Source organism: Myotis yumanensis, unplaced genomic scaffold, assembly GCF_028538775.1.
Source record: "Myotis yumanensis isolate MYYU_CA2020_CCGP unplaced genomic scaffold, mMyoYum1.0.hap1 SCAF_4, whole genome shotgun sequence".
NCBI classification, from domain to species: domain Eukaryota; kingdom Metazoa; phylum Chordata; class Mammalia; order Chiroptera; family Vespertilionidae; genus Myotis; species Myotis yumanensis.
The window spans coordinates 102722533-102742244 of record NW_027223755.1 but is presented as its reverse complement, the minus strand read 5'-3'; the positions used below and the strand labels follow the sequence as shown (position 1 = coordinate 102742244).

Below are 19712 nucleotides of genomic sequence, written 5' to 3'. Positions count from 1 at the left end.
TTGTCCTGGCCCCCCTACTGTGAGAGACACCAGCCTGCGGAGCATCTCCTGTGTCTGCCACCCTAAAGTCAGGAAAATAGGGGGACCCCGAAGGCAGGAGGCTCTTGACACTGTGGAGGGTGAGATGAAGGATGAGGTGGAAGGATGAGGCTGGAATTGGGAATGAACAGGGGTGTCAACAAGGAAGATTGAGGGTCTCCCCATCATGGGAACCCTGCCTGGCCTCATCTAGGATCCAGGAGGTGGAGGGACATTCTTCCGGATCCAAGAAATGAAGCTCATCACCCGGGCATACACCCCAGGGAAGTCGCGAAGACCACAGCTGTATCCCCAGCTCACGATCCCTACCTGGACCCAGGTGCCTTCCCAGCTGCACACCAGGGGGCCCCCGGAGTCACCCTGTGGGGAGAGGCAGGACTCAGTGAACATCTCCACACAGGCCACTGCTCGGAGCTTCTGAGTCCCGATTCCCTGGGCCAGGAGGGGACAGAGCACAGAGGACGGGGCAGGTGGGGCTCACCTGGCAGGAGTCCTGGCCCTCACTCCCAGCGCACAGCATGTCATCCTTGATGATCTGGCAAGTGTTGGTGGAGCAGTTCTGGTAGCGCTGGTTACAGACCTCATTCACCACATGGGAACCGTCACCTCCTGCAGCTGGTAGGGCCAGAGCAGCGGAGCTGTGGGGAGGGGCTGGCTGAGAACCAGGGCTGGTCCAGGCTTCTGCTCCTTCCCAACAACAAGGTACTGTTTCCAGTCCTTCTGGGCCCTGACTCTTGGGTCTAGAGCAGCTACACCTGGCCTGGGACTGAGCTCCCAGCATCCACTACGCCCATTCAGTTCTAGGACGCAGCACTTCGTCAGCCACAGTCTGGGCCCACAGGACTGAGGAGAGAGTTATCCCAGGTTTGTTCTCCTTGAAAAGGAAGGGATAAGGGCTCATCACAGAGAAATGCATCACAGCAGGAAGGAAACACTCCTCCGCTGATGGGTGGGTTTTCATTCTGATTGAGGGACCTGGGCACTGTGAGATCAAGACATGCCCTGCCTCTCGCTCCCAGACTGGCTCATCCTCAGGAGGACAATCAAGGTCCACACACCCCCACGGGGCGAGGGGAGGACCCAGGCAGAGCCTCGGGAGGGCCTGTCCGCCTGGCAGAGCAAACACCTGTGTCCTCAGTGTCCATGAATCTGATCCTGAAACCCCAGCTCTGCACACATTTAGGCTCAACAGGAAATCCCCCCTCTAGTAACCAAATGTAGAATTAGCACATGGCCCAGAACTTCCACTCCTAGTCTGTACCCCAAAGAACTGAAAACTGGGATCAAAGATGGAGACAGAGTAGGTGGAAGATACCGTCACCTCCTCCCAGGACCAAATCAGAATCACAACTAAATTATAGACACTCAACCTGAATAACCAACTGAAGACTGGCTGAAAAGAAGTCTCCCCATTAAGGACACATGGAAGAAGCCACATGGAGACGGGCAGGGAGGGTGGAGACACAGAAAGGGCTGCATTGAGAGTTAGGAGGGACACCTCAGCTGCAAAGGTCCCCTCTGAGAAGGGAGGGGTCTCCACCCCAACCTGAGCTCCCAGCCTGGAACACCAGTGCCTGGAAGAGGAGCTACAGAACATCTGGCTGTGAACATCCGTGGGTCTGCACTTGCCAGAGTGAGACAGGGGACTGCCAGGCACCTGGACGCCCTTTTAAAGGGCCAGTACACAAACATCTCATTTGCAGGTTCTCAACCTGACTGGGCTCCAGTGGAGCAAAAGCAGCCCAGAGAGGACAGGAGTCACACAGGGAGAGATTGGTTGTATGACTTTGGGGAGAGGGCTGGAGGGGCAGCCTCCATTATCCAGGGCTGAGTCCTCTCCCACATGCCCACAGATGCCATCTTTCCTGAGTTGAACATCCCCTCCATAGGGCATGAGCCTGGGGGAATGAACGTGCCCCTCCCCCCTGCCCACTCCAGGCTGCCACTTGGCTCACCCGACCAAGCTCATGCCCTGCTGGGGAGTCTGCCAGCTGCAACCAGCCTGGGCCCACAGAGTCTTTCTCAGAAGCTCTGGAGGAGGTCTGAGCAGACTCCAGGGCTGTTGGAGAAACACAGGGAGAGACTGAGTTGTGTGACTCTGAGGTGAGGGCCATTTACCCAGGCACCCGACTAGCTCCACTGTGCAGAGCCCTCCCTCCTTACTGCCAAATCCTAATCTGTGTGATTCTGAGCAACTCTACTGGCCTCACCCTGATGACACCCAGAGACCCTACCCCACTGCATAGATTTGAAGACCCCTGGTGGGTGGTGGGTGCTGGGTGGTGGTGGCTGGCCTTGTTGTGCCCTGAGACTTTTGTTGAGTGGTGTCACACCCAGCGCTGGCGCTGAGTTTGAATCTGTATCAACCTGATGAACATCACTCACCATAACCCAGGGACTCATTGAGAAACTATCTCATGCAACTCAACTACAACAGCAGGGCTCACCTCACCACATAAGGGACATACCTGGGGCACCTAGGTTAGCTGAAGGCTCTATCAGTGGCTGAGCCTAATGGCAACTGGATGGCAGAGACAGATTTTAGGGTGCTTTGGGCCTTTTGTGTCCTGACACAGGTTTGGTATTGCTGGGAATCAGCCTCAGTATGCAGCTTGGCCCCTCCCACGTGCACCCAGGCCTGGCAGAGGGAGCCACCAACTATGGAGCACTTTGTAGCATCTAACAGGCAGCCCAGGATTGGTCACAGGCAGTGTCTGACATTGACCTGCACCACAGTGCCTCCCTGGAGGCCCCAGAATCCGCCCACAGCCGAGAACAACCAATGAGCTCCACAAGCGGCACACTCAATGGGAGATCTCCACAGGCACCAGACCTTCCTGGGGCCAATTCTGCCTCATGGGGTCAGCCTACTCACAGCAGCTCATACAGTGTGATCGGGGTCAATACTCAGTCAGTCAGCTTGAGGGTCAACCCTGCCCACCACAGGCCAACAACAATTAGGACTCAACTCCAACAGCAGGGTTCCCCGAACTCACACCAGGGACATTCCGGGGCACCCAGCTTAGGGAATCAGGGAGACGGCACCACTGAGCTCCACAGGACATGTACTCCAAAAGCCACCCGACCAAGACTGGGGGACATAGCAGATCTACCTAACACAAGGAGGGGGCCAAAATGGGGAGACAAAGAAGCATGCCCCAAAAGAAACAACAGGAGAAATCCCCAGAAAAAGAACTAAATGCCATGGGAACAAGCCATGTACCAGATACAGAGTTCAAAACAATGGTCCTAGGGATGCTCACGGAACGTAGGGGAAGGTGGGTGAGCTCAGTGAGGACGCAATAGGGAGACAGTGAGCATAACGAAAGGACTGGAAAGCATAAGAGAAAACAGTCAGAAATGAAAATATGAGATCTGACATGAATACACTAGAAGGAACCAATACCAGGTTAGATAAAGCTCAAAGTGAAATTAGCAATTTAAATGACAAGGTAGCAGAAATTACCTAATCAGAGGAGGGAAAAGGAAAAAAGATTTTTTAAATTAGGATAGTTTAAGAGACCTCTGGGACAGCGGTCACCAACTGGTGGTCCACGGACCACTGGTGGTCTGTGAGGTCTGAAAGGTTGGCAACCGCTGCTCTGGGACAACGTGAAGCAGAACGTTTGCACCATAGGGGTACCAGAAGGAGAGAGAGAGCAAGGGGTGAGAACCTATTTGAAGAAATAATGATTTAAAACTTCCCCAACCTGGTGAAGGAAAAAACATACAAGCCCAGGAAGTACAGAGAGTCCCAAACAAGATGAACCCAAAGAGGCCCACACCAAGACACATAATAATCAAAATGGCAGAGGCTAAAGACCAAGAGAGAATCTTAAAATTAGTAAGAGGAAGACAGTTACTGACAAGTGAGGCCCCATAAGTCCAATTTCTCAACAGAAACATTTCAGGCAGAAGAGATTGACACAAGATATTTAAAGTGATAAAGAGCAAGAATCTTGCCGAAACCGGTTTGGCTCGGTGGATAGAGCGTCGGCCTGTGGACTGAAAGGTCCCGGGTTCGATTCCGGTCAAAGGGCATGTACCTTGGTTGCGGGCATATCCCCAGTGGGAGATGTGCAGGAGGCAGCTGGTCGATGTTTCTCTCTCATCGATGTTTCTAACTCTCTATCTCTCTCCCTTCCTCTCTGTAAAAAATCAATAAAATATATTTAAAAAAAAAAAAACTGTCAGAGGTTGTGGAAATCTTCAAAGACCTTTAGAAAAAAAAAAAAAAAAAAGAGCAAGAATCTACAACCAAGACTACTTTACTCAGCAAGGCTATCTTTTGTCCCAGCTGGTCTGGCTCAGCGGTCCCAAGTTCAATTCTGGTCAAAGGCACATGCCTGAGTTGCAGACTCGATCCCCATAGGGGGCATGCAGGAGGCAGCCCACCAATGATTCTCTGTCATCGTTCATGTTTCTATATCTTTATCCCTCTCCCTTCCTCTCTGCAATCAATAAAAATATATTTTTAAAAAAAAAATATATATATATATATATACACCCCTATGTTCACTGCAGCATTGTTTACAGTGGCCAAGATGGAAACAGCGGAAGCGTTCTTTGCGAGATGATTGGAGAAAGGTGTGATACATGTTTACAATGAAATACTCCTCAGCCATCAGAAAACATGACATACAGCCATTTAGGACAACATGGATGGATCTTGAGAATATTATGCAAATTAAATAAGTCAAACAGAAAAAGTTAAAAACCATACGATTTCACTCACATATGGAATATAAAACTGAAAGCAACCAATGAACAAACAAATAAAAGAAACAACCCAAAACTCATAGATACAGATAACAGTATGGTGGTCACCAGAGGACAGGGGGTGGGGTGGGAGGAAACGGTAAAGGGGTCAATACAGGTGACAGAAGATGTGACTTTGGGTGATGGGCACACAATGCAAGATACAGATGATGTACCATAGAACCGCACACTGAAAACCTCAATAATCTAGTTAACCAATGTCACCACAATAAATTAAATTGTAGAAAATAAGATATAAATAGCAAAAGGACATACAGAAAGCCAACAGACATATGAAAAGATGCCCAGTGTCACTAATCATTAAAGAAATGCAAATTAAAACCACACTGAGATATCGCCTCCCACCTGTCAGAATGGCTGTCATCAATACATCAACAAGCAACAAGTTTTGGTGAAGATGTGGACAAGGGGGAACCCTCACATGCAGTTGGAGGGAACATAGACTGGTGCAGCCCTGTGGGAGACAGTGTGGAGGTTCCTCAAAAAATAAAAATGGAACTGCCTTATGACCCATCCATTCCACTTCTGGATGTACATCTGAAGAAACCCAAAACATAATTGGAAAGAATATATGCCCCCTATGTTCATTGCAGCATATGTACAATAGCCAAGATATGGAAGCAACCCAAGTGCCCATCAATAGACAAGTGATAAAAACATGGTGGTACAAAGAAGGTGGAGCAAAAGTAGGTTTACGGTTATGAGTAGGCAAAATATAGAGTTTCTTCTTGTATTATTATTTATTAATTATTGTATTATTTTCTGTATGAACAACTATAAACTTAATTTTGCACCATCCTGTATGTACAATGAAATATTACTCAGCCATAAAAAAAGAAACCTTACCATTATGCTAAGTGAAATAAGCGAGTCACAGAAAAACAAATACCATATGATTTCACCCATATGTGGAAACTAAAGAATAAAACAAACAAACAAACAAACAAAAGAGAAACAGGCTCCTAGATCAGGGAACAGACTGGTGGTTGCCCGAGGGGAAAAGGAAGGATTAAAAGAAACAAATTGGTAGCTACCAAACAGTCACAGGGAATGTGAAGTACAGATTAGGGATTATACTCAATAATATGGTCATAGCTGTGGATGGTGCACGGTGGGTATGGAAATATCCGGGGCGGGGCGGGGGGGGGGACACTTTGTAAAGTATATGATTGTCTAACCACCATGCTGTACGCCTCAAACTAATTCAAAATAATATTGAATAGAAACCGTCATTGAAAAATGTTTTAACGACTTGAGAACAGGTTCCCTGGCGGTGCTTGTACACACAGGTCACAGAAGCGTGATTCACAACAGCCAAAAGGTGGAGACAATCTGTCGTTCAGGAAGGAAGACAAAATGCTCCCTCCACCCAGTGGGATGTTCCTCGGCCACCAAAAGCAATGCGGTTCTGGCACAGGTTACAGCACAGCTGGGCCTTGACAACGACATGCTTCGTGAAAGAAGGCAAACACACGAAGCAACACGTTGCATGATTCACATTTACATGAAACGTCCAGAACAGGTAAATGCATAGAAGAGGAAAGTAGCTCCGTGGTTGGCAGAGCCTGGGGAGGGGCAGTGACAGTGTCCTGGAGACCAGGCTTGGTGTGTGAGGAGGAGAAGTTCTGGAGATGGTGGTGCTGAGGCTGCACAACATGGTGAATGTGCTGAACGCCACTGAACCGCGCACTGACCAATGTCATGTATAATGTTATGCACATTTTGCCACAATAAAAACTCGGAGGATTCCCCCAAATTGCTGAGAATAAAGTGTTGTCAGCAAAGTCACAGCCACACCCCCAGCGGGCTGCCCTGTGTCCACACCCCAGCAGGGTCCCTGAGCCTTACCTCCGAGGCTGCTGTAACCCCAGCCGGTCACCCAGCACATCTTCCTCTCAGGGACCCTCAGCGAGGCAGGTGGGAGGGGGACCAGGCCGATGCGCTCAGAGAGCGTCACAGGGGCCTCCAGTTTCAGCAGGATCACGTCCGCCCCCCCCTCTGCAGACAGGCTCTGGTTGAACTTGGGGTGGCGGACGATCTTAGTCACATTTGTCAGTGTGTCATGGTCATAGAGTCTCAGCTGCCCAACTTGAACCCTGAGGCCATAGGCCTCCCAGTCCTCCCTGGGGTGAGGGACCAGGAGCCTCTCAGAGGAGCCTCCAGGGCAGGGCCAGTCTGGGCACAGCAGCAGGGCTGGGGCTGCACTTACTGTATCTCTCCACAAGACCCTAGGCCCTGCCCACAGCCCCCCTCCCATCAGCCCTCTGTGAGTTACCCACCCCCACCCCTGTCAGGGGGCCTCAGGCTGTGTGGCTCACCGCTGGCTGCAGTGGGCTGCGGTCAGCACCCACTGGTGGTGGATGAGGGAGCCTCCACAGAGGTGCTGCCACCGCTCCAGCTCCTTATTGTACCGTCGGACACTGACCTGCCAAGGCCATCTCCCCACAGGGGCATTGTGCGCCCCCACGGGGCCACCCTGATGCCTCCCTGAGCCGGGACCTGGGAACAAAGGGGACGCCATCAGAGACCCAGCAGGGCCCCTCGCTCTCTGTCTCTCCCAGGACCCACCAAGGAGGCCCACCTGAGTTGACGCTGAGGGGCCTGGGCAGCCTGAGCAGAAGATGGGGACAGGTAGTCAGGACTCACCTGGGAACGAGGGCACAGAGCCCCCCAGGCCTGGGAGGCTCAGGAACAGCAGCCACAGCATCTGCAGGGATGTCAGGGGCCTGGGTGAGACCAACAGGGGCCGGGATCCCCGTGTAGGGATGGAGAAGCCGGGGTCTGAGCAGCTGCATCCTCACCTGGAGGGACCCTCCTTGGGACCCTCTCTGCACCCCTACATCCCTGGGCACAGGAAGGGCAGGCGGGGACCCCTGGCTGGGCCATGGGCAGAGAGAGCTGGTCCTCTCTCAGGCCCGCACCAGGTCGGGGGTCAGTCAGCAGGCGGCGAGGAGCTGCTGGGCCCTGGCACTGCCTCCCTCACACCTGCCACCTGCTGTCACTGGGCAGCAGCCATCTCTGGTGCACGGATCTCAGCCACAAAGCACAGCCAGGCCGGCGGCCTGAGCAAGGAGAGCTGCCAAGAGGGTGCAGTTTTGCTGGAAGAAGCCCCGGAGCGCTGGGCCCAGGCAGGCGGGCCCAGGGAGGCAGAGCCCCAGAGCTGCTGCTGGGCCCTTCGAGCCACAGGGCAACCCCTGATTCCACTGGACCCCGTGAGGCAGCGTGGAGCTGGCCACCATCTGACTAGAGCATGCCATCTGCCTGGCACATGGCCTGTGGCCACCCTCACTGCCACCAGCTGAGGCCATGCACACTGCCTTCTGCAGGGTGCTCTCCGGAAGCTGCACCGAGACGGGCTTTCATGTGGGTACAAGTCAGGGAGAGGCACCTGGGAGGCAGGTGGACGGAGCACAGATGGATAGAGGGCGAGCCTTGAGCAAAGTGCTGGCTGATGACACCTTGACCAGCCCACATTGACACCCAGACCACGGCCCCACTGGGACACAGTGCCCACCCCCGGCCTCTCCCTCGCTAGCCAAGAGGGACCTGCTGGGGTGAGGCAGCCAGAGGAACTGCCAGGCATCCCATCAAGTCCTGCCCTGAAAGGGGACCTGGCCCGCATCTGTGTCCGGCAGCGTCCCCCACCTGTCTCGTGTGCTGAGGAGGCGGCCCCAGGACCACCGAGCAGTCCCTGCCCAGGAAACTGGGAAGCAGAAGCTCAGGGTACAACTGAGGTCGACAGGGCCCCTCCACTGTCCACCTGGATCCCACCCTTTGCTACTAACTGGGACTCTGGGACTTACCTGGTAGCACGACCCAGACCCCCATCCCTGAGAGGCTGAGCTCTGGTCACAGGGACTTCTCAGGCCGGGTGGCTGCATGTGTCCACCTGCCATCACATTGACGAGGGGGAGGCAAGAGACACGCAAGGGCCCTCACCTTCCCTGCCCCCCATTGTGACACAGCAGCCCTGCCTCTGCCTGGTGCTCAGTGTCATTGTCCTACCAACATGGTGGTACCTCTTTCTCCCTGGCCTCCAGACACAAGGAGCTCAATGTACCCAGACACCAGCTGTCACTCACATCTCAGGAATAGTCCGCAGTTCAGGCTGCAGGGCCTGTGTTGTCCTGCCCCCCATCGGGCTTGCCCATCACCAATACTTTTACCACCATCGTGTCAGCTGCGTCCTGTGTCGCCAGTGCAGCCTTGACCTGCAGCAGAGCCCTGTCCAGCGCTGGGACCACTCAGAGCCAGCAGCCTGTTGTGTGGCCAGCCGGTGGGGAACACGCTGCTTCCCTGAGAGGGGCAGAGGCCCTCACTGGCCTGTTGTTTACATGGGGGGCCCCTGGGTTCTGAGCCGTGGGAATCCTAAAGATTTGCTGTGGCCAGGCCCTGCCTCCTCAGGGGCGCGCTCCCCCTCTCAGGAGCACACAGCCTGGTGGCCTGTAGTCTCACCAGTGAGGGAGTCAGTGTGGACCAGTGCGGTCCCTCAGAAGCTGACCTGCTTTAGAAATAAGTGCAGATGCAACTAGTTCAGATGAGGTCAGAGTGGAGGGGGGAGGCCCTTAATCCAATGATGATTCCTTGTAGGAAGAGGTGAGGATGCGGAGAGCACAGAGGGGTGGGGAGGATGGGATGGAGGTCCAGGGGTTCCTCCCCAACCAAGGGTCCCAGCACCACCAGCAGCTGCAGGAGGCAGGAGCCTGGGAGTAGCTGTGGCCCCAGAACAACTTGATTGCGGGCCTAGCCTCCAGCCGGTAAGAGGATGCATTTGTGTTGTTTTAAGCTCACACTCCCCAGCGGGGGCTGTCACTGTGACCCCAGGACACCACACAGGGGGAGAGCCTGGTGGTGACTGAGGTGTGATGTCCACCTGGAAGGGCATGGCCCTCATGGAGTCTCCATTCCAAGCCCTGAAGGTGTCTCATGTCACTTCAGTCAAGAAGAAGCCAATGAGTGTGGGCCAGGGGTCCTCAAACTTTTTAAGCAGGGGGCCAGTTCACTGTCCCTCAGACCGTTGGAGGGCCGGACTATAGTTTTTTTTAAAAAAACTATGAACAAATTCCTATGCACACTGCACATATCTTATTTTGAAGTAAAAAAACAAAACGGGAACAAATACAATATTTGTATTTGCATGTGGCCTGTGGGCCGCAGTTTGAGGACCCCTGTGTGGGCCCTCCCTAGGGTCCCCATGGGCACTGACCTGGCCTGCAGGGTCTCTATTGGGGGACAAAGCCCTGCTGCTTCAGTGTCACCGACCTCTGAAGGCCCAGGCTCAGTTAGAAAAGATTTCAGAGACCAGAGGCAACATGCCCTCCTGTCCATCTGCAGCCCAGGCATCTGGGTCCGCCCACCTTGATTCCTGCTGAGCCCAGGATGGGAGGTGCTCAGGCTGTGATTCCAGGCAAATGGTGGTGGGGGGGGGGGGGGGGTGTGGGTGGGGGGGGAGCAGCGGCCCTAAGCCAATCCTTCCGAGAGAGTGCCCTGTGGGTCCACCCCGTGTCCATGCCTGCAGGCATAGCCCCAGGCCCAGGTGTGTCTCACTCCAACCTTCCCTCCAACTCCAAGTTCTAGGTCCTTCTCCCTCCCCTGGGAGCACTGGCCTCTGAGTCACTCAGACCCTCATTCTTAACCCTGGAAACACTAAAGGTCTGACTACACCCTCACCCAGGGAGGAAAGCCCTACAAAGACTCACAGACCCCAGAGCCCAATGGGAAGGCAGGCAGCCCACACCCTCCTGGGGGGCACAGGGGACCTGGATGTGTGTGGACCACCTGGCAGCCGCCCACCCACTCGGCCCCGTGGACAGGCAGTCACTTAGGCAGAACGTGTGCCTGGAACCCGAGGGCGAGGGCACAGGGCCAGGCTGTGCTGTGTCACCCCGTCCTCCCTCCCTGTGCGGAGCAGATCCCCAAGGGGACCATCTGCCTGGTGGTGCCTTCCAGCAGAGTCTCAGGCCTTCTTTTCCCAGGAAATGGCTTTCCTGGAGAGCTCCTGGCTCCCAGGAACCCAGACTTCAGGGCACATGGGGGACTCAGCTCCTGATCCACCCCCCCCCACCCCCCCGGAGCTTCCACTCTCCCTAACTCGGAGTCCAGCCCTCCCCGAAGGACCAAAGGACTGGGTCACAGTGACAGAGGAGGGCTTTCCACCCTGGCCTCGGGGGGCAGGGGTCCTGGCACTGCAAGGTCTGGAAGGCCGCCACCCCATTGTAGAATCAGACTGGGGACCAGCCTGTCGCTGCAGGGTATGGAGCCCCCTCACCCACAGTACAGGCCGCCTCAGGCTCCACAGGCCCTCCTGGGTCCTGGCCCCAACCTGCAGGTGCAGGACCCACCCCAGCGGGGCACCAGCCATGCCCCCCAAATCCTACTCCAGCAGGAAGTGCACATCACTGCCTGGGGCAGGGGGGGCTCCACAGCCCCTTCTCACTCCCTGGATTTGAAACTGAAGCTCCTCTGTCCACTGGGAGCCCCTACCACCCCGGGGAGAAAGGAGGTGCTCTGCGGGGCCTGAGGGCTCGGTGCACCGCGGTGCCTCTCCAGCAGGGGCGCCAGCGCCAGGAGAACAGCCTTGGGAGGGATGGGGGTCCCCTCTCCACCCTCCTCTCTGCTGCTTCCAACCAACCAGGACCTAGGAGCTGGGGGAGCCAGAGGGTGGGGGCGGGGAAGAGGGGGACTGGCTGGTCCAGGGCCCCTGCAGGTCCGCCCTGCTGGGGAGAAGCTCAGAATGGGAGACTGAGGATCTGGTGGAAATGAGGCTGCACTTCATTTGGTCCCAGGAGTTGATCACATTGGAAAATGGGGGTTCGGCGCCGCGGGGTCAGAGGGAGCAGCGGTGACCATGGAAACACAGCACCTCCTGTTTGCATGCGGCCATGTCCAAGTCATTAAAGCCTCCATGACACACTGACTGCGACTGAAGGAGGAAGAGGGACGGTCTGCACCCTCTGGGGGCGGCCCTCCGGGCTGTGGCCTCCAGCCCCTGGCAGCAGACTCACCTCCACCCCAGCCAGGAGAGCAGCCAGGTCGCCCTCTTCCAGCTGCAGCCATAGCTGCCCAGCCCACCTGGTCCCCCTCCCAGAGCCTGGGCTCCCCCAGCAGCACGGACCACCCACTGGCCGCCTTGGCCACGCCCACAGGTAAGTCCACTGAGTCCAGAGCAGTTTTTCATGCAGTTTAATGAGCTACAGAGGGTGGGGAGGAGGCAGGAGTCCTGCGGTGCCCGCCAGACTTCAGAGCACATCCCGCCTCTCCCTTTTGCCTGTCAGGGGAGAGAGGCTGATGGAGGTGCTGAGGCAGGAGGATCTCAGAGCAGGTGGGGGCAGGGGGGTTGGAGGAGCGCTAGGTGCAATGAAGAGCTGGCTCTGGGAGGGAGCAGGGAGGGTCCCCCAGACACCCTGGAGGGCCTGTCTTCATCTCATGGGCAGCATCCTTGCCCGGCCCCGGGCTCAAGGAGAGGAATGAATATGAAGGTGGATCCAAGGCAAGAAGGATGTCACTCGGGTATAGACTCCGGGAAAGTTGGGAAGACCGCACTTGTACCCCCAGCTCACCACGCCTACCTGGACCCAGGTGCCCCTCCATTGACAGACCAAGGGGCCCCCAGAGTCACCCTGTGGAAAGAGGAGACAGAGGGTCAGTACTCAGGGCCCCTGCAGGCAGGAGTAACGGACGGAGGCCACAGTCTGGGGATCTCACCTTGCAGGAGTCCCGGCCCCAGCTCCCTGCACACAGCATGTCGTCCGTGATAACATAGTCCTTCATGAGGTATTGCTGCCGACAGATCTCATCCGCCACGATGGGAACCTCCACCTCTTGCAAATTTTCTGGCTGCGGCAGCGGCTCTGTGAGAAGAAGCCCAGTGAGCCTGTGTTCCTGAGGGGGCGGACAGTCACAGGCCGCGGGTTCTAGAACCACATGCTGAGCCTCAGTGCCCCCAGGGGGACCCTGGGAGTCAACTCCAACTGTCTGCATTCACTAGAGGCCAATGGGCTGATAATCTCTAGGCTGACACTGTGGGCACCAAGCTCCAAAAAGAAACAGAGAAATATATTTTTATCCACAAATAATTTTTATTGGGAAAAACCAGAGCAGGTGCTTTCCCCCAAGAAATGCAGAGTGAGCGGTTCTACTGTCAACTTTGACTGTCCATTTAATAGTGAATCCTGGAGCTCGTCACTGAAGTTCTCTCTCCTCGTTCTCCATCCCACTATCGATACTCAGGGAGAACAGGGACCCCCAGAAGGGAGGACACGGCCTGGTGCAGAGTGAGGGAGAGAAATGCCCATGGCACCCTAGCCAGTGTTTCTCACTGGTTAGAGCACTGACCCGAAGTGTCCCAGGTTTGATTCTTGGTCAAGGGCAAGTACCTGGGTTGCAGGTTCAATCCCCAGCCCGGGCCGGAAAGGCAACTAATAGATATGCTTCTCACATCGATGTTCCTCTCTCCCCCTCCTTTCCACTCTCTCTAAAAATCATTGGAAAAAATATCCCTGGGTGATATTTATTTTAAAAATATGCCCATGGCCAGGCCTCACTCTTGCTACTTTGGTCTCCGCTCCTTAACAGACTCCTCTCGAGCTGTCTGCCTCCTACACCCAAGGGGGACCCCGGAGGGACCAAGCTCAGACCCCAGCTGAGCCTCCTCTGTAAAGCCCGGCCCGCCCCCTGCATCGCCTCAGTCTCCTCCTCCCACTCCCACAGGACACCTGGTTCTCACCTCCAGGAGCAATGTCGCCCCAGCCAGTCACCCAGCACCGTGTGCCTGGGGGGAACTCGGAGGAGGCTGGCGGGAGGCGGATCAACCCGAGGAGGTTAGATGGTTGCACGGGGGCCTCCAGTTTGAGAAGTGCCACGTCCGCCCCACCTTTTGCTTTCTTTTCAATCCTGTACTTGGGGTGGCGGATGATTCTTGCCACCTGCACACTGTCATTGTATGAGGGTCTCACTTGTCCTATTTGGACCTTAAAGTCCCGAGTCTCTGGGTTTCTCCTGGGGACAGAAGGCCAAAGGCTTCTGAGAGGCTGTGGAAGGGAGTGGGCCAGCCTCTCAGAGCCCAGAGACCTCCCTCTGTGGTGGGCAAGGGGAGCGCCAGGAAGCTGAATCCTGGTGGGGGGTCTGCAGCCACTCAGCCCAGCATCTGCCCCCAACACACATCACATGCCTCCCGACATTGTCCACCCCCCCGGGTGCTGGCAGAGTCAGACTTACCCTTCAATGCAGTGGGCAGCAGTCAGCACCCACTGGGGATGGATGAGGGAGCCCCCACACCAAAGAATACACTCAGAACTTTTTGGATGGCAGAACCACAGGCCCACCTGCCACGGCCACTTCCCATTGGCAGCATCATGCCCCCCCATGATGCCCACCAGCTCAGTCCCTGGGCCGGGATCTGGGGAAGCAGAGGAGGAGCCATCAGGGACCCAGACACCGCTGCCCAGCACTCAGCATGGCCCCATCCTCAGTCCCTCCCAGAGCCACCCTCAGAGGGGGATCGCCACCCATCCCAGGGGCGGCCTCTGAGAGGTCAGAGTCAGGCTTGGGGGTCAGGACCCACCTGAGGTCACAGGTACGGAGCCCCCCAGACAGGGGAGAGTCAGGACCAGCAGCCACAGCATCTGCAGGGGGAGAGGGCAGGGAGGAGAGCCAGTGAGGAGATGTGGGGCGGGGACACAGCCTGGGAAGGGAGAGGATGGGGCTTTGAGCAGCGTCCTCACCATGCCAGGTCTGTCTGCCTCTGTCCTGGGCCCTCTGAGCCCCTTTATCCTCCTGCCAGACAGGCCCAAGGGGAAGCCGCCCTCCTTTGGGGTGGGGCATGGGAGGAGGCACGGCTTATCCCTTCAGTGGGACCAGTGGTGACCAGCAGACCAGCTATCAGATGAGAAACATGGTGTTTCCTCTCTGAGAAGACACTCAGTATTGGTGCTGGAGCCCCAGCTGGTTTGGCTCAGTGGATAGAGCGTCAGCCTGTGAACTGAAGGGTACCAGGTTAGATTCTGGTCAAGGGCACATACCTTGGTTGCTGGTTCCCCAGCCCTGGTCAGGGTTCTCTCTCACATCGATGTTTCTCTCTGTCTCTCCCTCTCCTTGGGTGAGGACTAACTAAAAATAAAACTAATAAAAATATTGGTCTGGAAACATTTCAGTAGTAAGATGACAGTTTGCACATGAAAAAGAAAGAAATGAGATGCTTTGCTTCATCCTGTGCACTGAAGTGTCTCAAGTTCAATTCCAATCAGACCACATACCTAGGATGAGGGTTCATTCCCCGATCGGGACACGTACAAGAGGCAAATGACCGATGTTTCTCACTTCTCTCTTCCTTCCTCCCCGTAAAATCCACAAGCATATCCTCGGTGAGGAACTAAATAAATGATAAATAATCAGATGCTCTGAAACAACACAGAGCAGGGGCACGGATGGGATGGGGGCTGGCACCTTAGCCAAGAGCAGGAGCGGGGGGGGTGGGGAGCAGCAGGCCCAGTGCTCCCCTGCCCCCTCCTTCTTTTGAGGTTCACAGTGTCCCCCAAAAAGGACAGACTCCCTGGACCTGCAGACAGAGTTTGCCAGCAACACCATGAGATGGGGGAGGCAGCTTCCCTGGAGCCTTTGGAGGGAGTGGGACCTGCTGACACCTTGATGGTAGACTTCCAGCCTCCAACACTGTGACAGAATAAAGTTTTATTTAAAGGTCCGGGTCTGTGGCATCTGTAACGGCCGCCCCAGGACACTCAGGCATCTGCTCAGCTGTCCTCATACATCCTATGCATGATCAAGCTTTGTCAAAATGCACAGCAAAGGGTGTGAGAGGTGCCAATTTAGTGCTAGTTCTCCAAACCTCTCCTCACCCTCTGCACACGCCTGCACCCCCACAGCGCTGGGAGCCAACCCCCCTCTCACACTCCCTGCTTTCTGAATGGAGGAGCTCTGTCCCCAAGTCTAACCCCAAACAGAGACCGGCCACCCGCCAGGGACAGGCTTTCCCGCCCTTTGACATTCTGAGAATCATTCTCCACCAAGCATGGGACAGGACCAGACAGTGGTTTGAGAGGAGAAGGAAGAGGGGTTCCCACACCTGAACCACTGCCCGGTCCTCTGTCCTCCGGGAGCCCAGTGAGGAGACAAACAAGGGATGCTTTGCAGCACCTAGATGAGCTCAGGTCTCTAGAAACCCATCATTCCCTCCGGGGCCAGAGTCCCTGTCATCCTTGCTGAGATGTTGGTGTCTCTGGGGGCACCCAGAATCCTCAGGGGACACTGGGGATCTCGACAGGAAACAACCAGGATCCAACATGGCCGGGGGCCCTGTGGTGGGGGGAGCGAGCACCCAGGAGGGAAGGAGCTGGGCTCCCAGACCCAGCTAGTCCCACAGGCCTAGGGTCGAGACCTCTGGGTGATAAGGGGGCTTCTTCCCTCCCTGCCTCTGGTCTAGACAGAGCCCCCACCTTCACCCACCTCAACAGTGGATGTGGGTTTGGGGCTGGTTTCAGCCCAGATGACAGGAAGGCTAGTCACAGAGGTGTCAGCGAGAGGCCACAGGCCCCAACACCCAGCCTGATGCTGGACCCAGGCTTCCCGTCCCCCGGCACCAGGCTGGGCGATAACCAGCTGGGCCAGACCTGGGAAAAGACGGCATTTGGGCATTAGGAGCAGATCTGCCCCAAACAGAAACAAGAGGTTTGAGGGTCTGGGGGGAAATGTCATGACTATCATTGGCAGATAATACAATCTTCCTCCCAGAAGAGCCAAAAGCCTCAACTGAAAAGGTTCTAAGATTAAGTTTCCCAAGGTGTCTAGATGAAGGCAAATGTTTTACATACAAATCAGGAGAGAAAGAAGGAGAAACTCATCTTTAACCCCAGGCATAGCTAATGCGATGCCATATGGTAGAGACCCCGTTCACGGCCAGGTCCATACATTCCTAATCTAGAGTCCGTGACAACCACAAAACTTCCTTGAGATGGACACTCACACGAAATAAAATGTCATTCAATGTTGTTAACAGGAGACGGTGTCATCCAATATCAACTCTTCCAAAATCCCAATCGGATTTGAACTGCAGGAAAGTCTGGAACATTCAAAGTGACCCCCAAGTTTGCCAGGAGGAAAATACAGGTGGGGGTGTCCCAGGAAGCCACAGGGCAGAGTGAGGCAAACTAGGCAGCTGGTACCATAAAGCTGTGGGAATGGGAACCGAGTGGCTGTCCAGTGACGCAGGGCGAGGGAATGGCCTGGCCAACCTGCCCATCCTCCTAGACCCAGCCTCAGGGACAGCACAGCAGCAGACAAATGCATGGTATCAGCTCACAGCAAAGAATGAGGATACGGCATCGGTGAGGGGCCGCTGGGAATCAGATGCAGGGGATGAAGAAGAGGGGCTTGGGGAGAAGTGCAACCCCCTGTTCTGGTGCTTGGGTGAAGCCACCTCACTGTGCAGGACACATGCAGATGGGGCCGCCTTGAACGTGAGGGACCCAGGCAACTCAGATCTTGGCAGGGGCTGAAGAGGGTCACCCAGCTCAGAGGAAGGTGGTGAGAGCCAGGAGGCTGGACACACGGTCAGGACCCAGGCCGTCCTCTCCCTCCTGCAGTCGGGGTCACCCCAGGAGGAGGGTGAAGGATCCATCTCTAGAGAACCTTTGGTCCCAGCAAAACAGAGGACTGGCATCTGGGAAGCCCAGGTCTCCGCCCAGTCATCTTAGAACAGAATCAACTAGTCCACCAGCCAATCAGGCTGACAGATGCGAGTCAGCATTTGAACTGTTAATAAACAGTTGTTTCTGTTCCTTAGAAAAGTATTCTTGCACCCGACTGGTGTGGCTCAGCAGGTGAGTTTCAGCCCAGGAACCAGAGGTCCCAGGTTTGATCCCTGATCAGGGCACATGCCCAGGTTGCCGGCCCAAATCCCCAGTAGGGGGCGTGCAGGAGGCAGCTGATCAATGATGCTCCTCTCTCATTGGTGTTTCTATCTCTCTATCCCTCTCCCTTCCTCTCTCTAAGTATATTCGTTTATGGTGGTAATTTTTGGCATAAACCAGCCCAAAACTTAGTGATTTGCTCTTACATATGAAGAAAACTGTTGGGGCTGACCAGGAAAGCATTGAATTGGAAAGTTAGAAACCAAAGTAAAAACAAATGAAAAAAAGTTATTCAAACCTATTCAACCATCAATGATGAGAAATAGAAGTTTGAGTAAGTTTTCAGGGAGGTAGGAGAAGATACTGCATTTATGAAACAAGGATTACATACTGTTTTCTTCTCATATCAAGCAGATAATAACCAACTGCACACGGACATTAAAAATATAACAAATTAGTCCAGGCCAGTGGTTTCAACAATGGTTAGAACAGTGGCCAACCCACCTAAGGGTCAGCTGTTGAATTCCCAGTGCAGGTTCCATGTGTGGGAGGCAAGAAATCAATGTGTCTCTCTCACCTCCATGTTTCTCTCTGTCTCTCCCCCTCCCTTGCACTCTCTCTAAAAATCAATGGAAAAAAAATACATAAACTGATGAACCAAAGTAGATGCAGAGACAAATGGCAGGGGATATTGGGCGGTTGGGGCGGTTAGAGAGCTACAAAGGACTTGTATGCATTCATATTAGCATAACCAACAGACACAGACACTGGGGCTGTGAGTGCTTGCCCAGGGTGCTAATGGCTGCCAGGGGAGGGGGGGGGGGGGCAGGGAGGGGAAAAAGGAGACATATGTAAAACTTTAGACAATATAAAGAGAAAAAGACCAAAAAAAATTTAAAAAGCTAAAAAAATATCCTGGGTGAGGATTAACAAAATAAAAAAATTTCACTCAGAGATTTTTTTGTCAAATACAATTGTGTCGTGTAACCCAAGGTTAGTTGTCTTTTCAATCAAAGCAAAATAGTTTATGATAACTTTTTACTCCCACAAACCTGTTATCAAAACCTAAAAGTTAACGTGTCATGTGTCCTGAGAAATCCTGTGAGGGGGACTGTGGGAAGGGCTGTGCATTGATAAGAGCTTACAGCGTGAGGATGCTGCGTCTCCCACCCATGGTCAGCGCATATCTGTCCATGTTATTTGGACCTTATGTCTTTTAGCTCAACTGGACAACGTCCTCTCTGAAATCTTGCACATGTTTTGTTAGATTTCTTCCCAGGTGGTTTGGAGTAGTCACTGGAAATGCCATCTTACTGATTCCTCTTCTCAGTGGCCATGGGCAGTGTCTAGAAGGCCTGTGTGATTTCAGCGCTGGACCTGCGTTGTTGGTGGGTAAAGCTGCCTCGCCGCACTCACACTAGTTCTAACATTGTGAGCAGATGGCTTGAGTGTTCCGTGTAGAGCGCCGTGTTGCTCCTGGTGGTCTCCTCTCCTCCTTCCTGCTCCTCACACCTTTTGTGTATTTCTGATCACTGTGTGCTGCCTGGAGTCACCTGCACTGTCTGGGCCTCCCTGTCCATCATCCCTCATTCAGGGGCAGGGCTGCCACTGTGCCCCAGGTAAGCAGGACGTTTGCTGTGGCTTCTGGGAAAGCCACTTTTATTGAATTAGGAAGTCACCTTTGGCCCAAGTTTGCTAAGAGTTTTATCACAAACTATAGTTGAATTTATCAACAACAAAAAAAAGAGTATTTTTTTATATCTATTGAGGTTATCACATGGTTTTTATCATCTATTTCTGCTCCGTTAATGTGGTAAGTTGCACTAATTGGTGTTCAACAAAGGTGGTTTCAACCTTCCTGGGTTATTTGGTAATTATGTTACACATTGGGAGTTGGTTAGATAATGTTTTACTTTGGATTTTTTCAATCTATGTTCATAATGGAAATTGTCCTGAAATTGTCCTTTATTCTATGGGCCTAGTTTTGTTCTCCAGAAAGTGTGCCCGGGAGCTGCCTCTCTTGCTGTCCCT

The 19712-nt window shown here is 54.2% G+C and overlaps 1 protein-coding gene and 1 pseudogene across 1 annotated transcript; both read right to left on the bottom strand.

Moving 5' to 3' along the window:
- Positions 1-228: 228 nt before the first annotated feature.
- On the bottom strand, positions 229-8956 carry LOC139009510 (mastin-like; annotated as a pseudogene).
- Positions 8957-12117: 3161 nt separating this feature from the next.
- Positions 12118-14523, bottom strand: LOC139008300 (mastin-like). Its single transcript, XM_070411607.1, has 5 exons — positions 14381-14523; positions 14035-14203; positions 13544-13815; positions 12523-12668; positions 12118-12437 (listed from the first exon to the last, which is right to left on the bottom strand). Exons 1-5 carry the CDS (start codon positions 14439-14441, stop codon positions 12273-12275), a joined length of 813 nt encoding a protein of 270 aa, XP_070267708.1. The 5' UTR covers positions 14442-14523; the 3' UTR covers positions 12118-12272.
- Between the last annotated feature and the right edge of the window lie 5189 nt (positions 14524-19712).

Excerpts from the sequence above, each read along its gene's own strand:
- LOC139008300 (XM_070411607.1), bottom strand. The coding sequence starts at position 14,441 with ATGCTGTGGCTGCTGGTCCTGACTCTCCCCTGTCTGGGGGGCTCCGTA. Across the intron at positions 14,204-14,380 it reads CTCCGTACCTGTGACCTCAG|GGACTGAGCTGGTGGGCATC; the intron begins GTGGGTCCTGAC and ends ATCCCGGCCCAG. Across the intron at positions 12,438-12,522 it reads GGGGCCGGGACTCCTGCAAG|GGTGACTCTGGGGGCCCCTT; the intron begins GTGAGATCCCCA and ends CTCTTTCCACAG.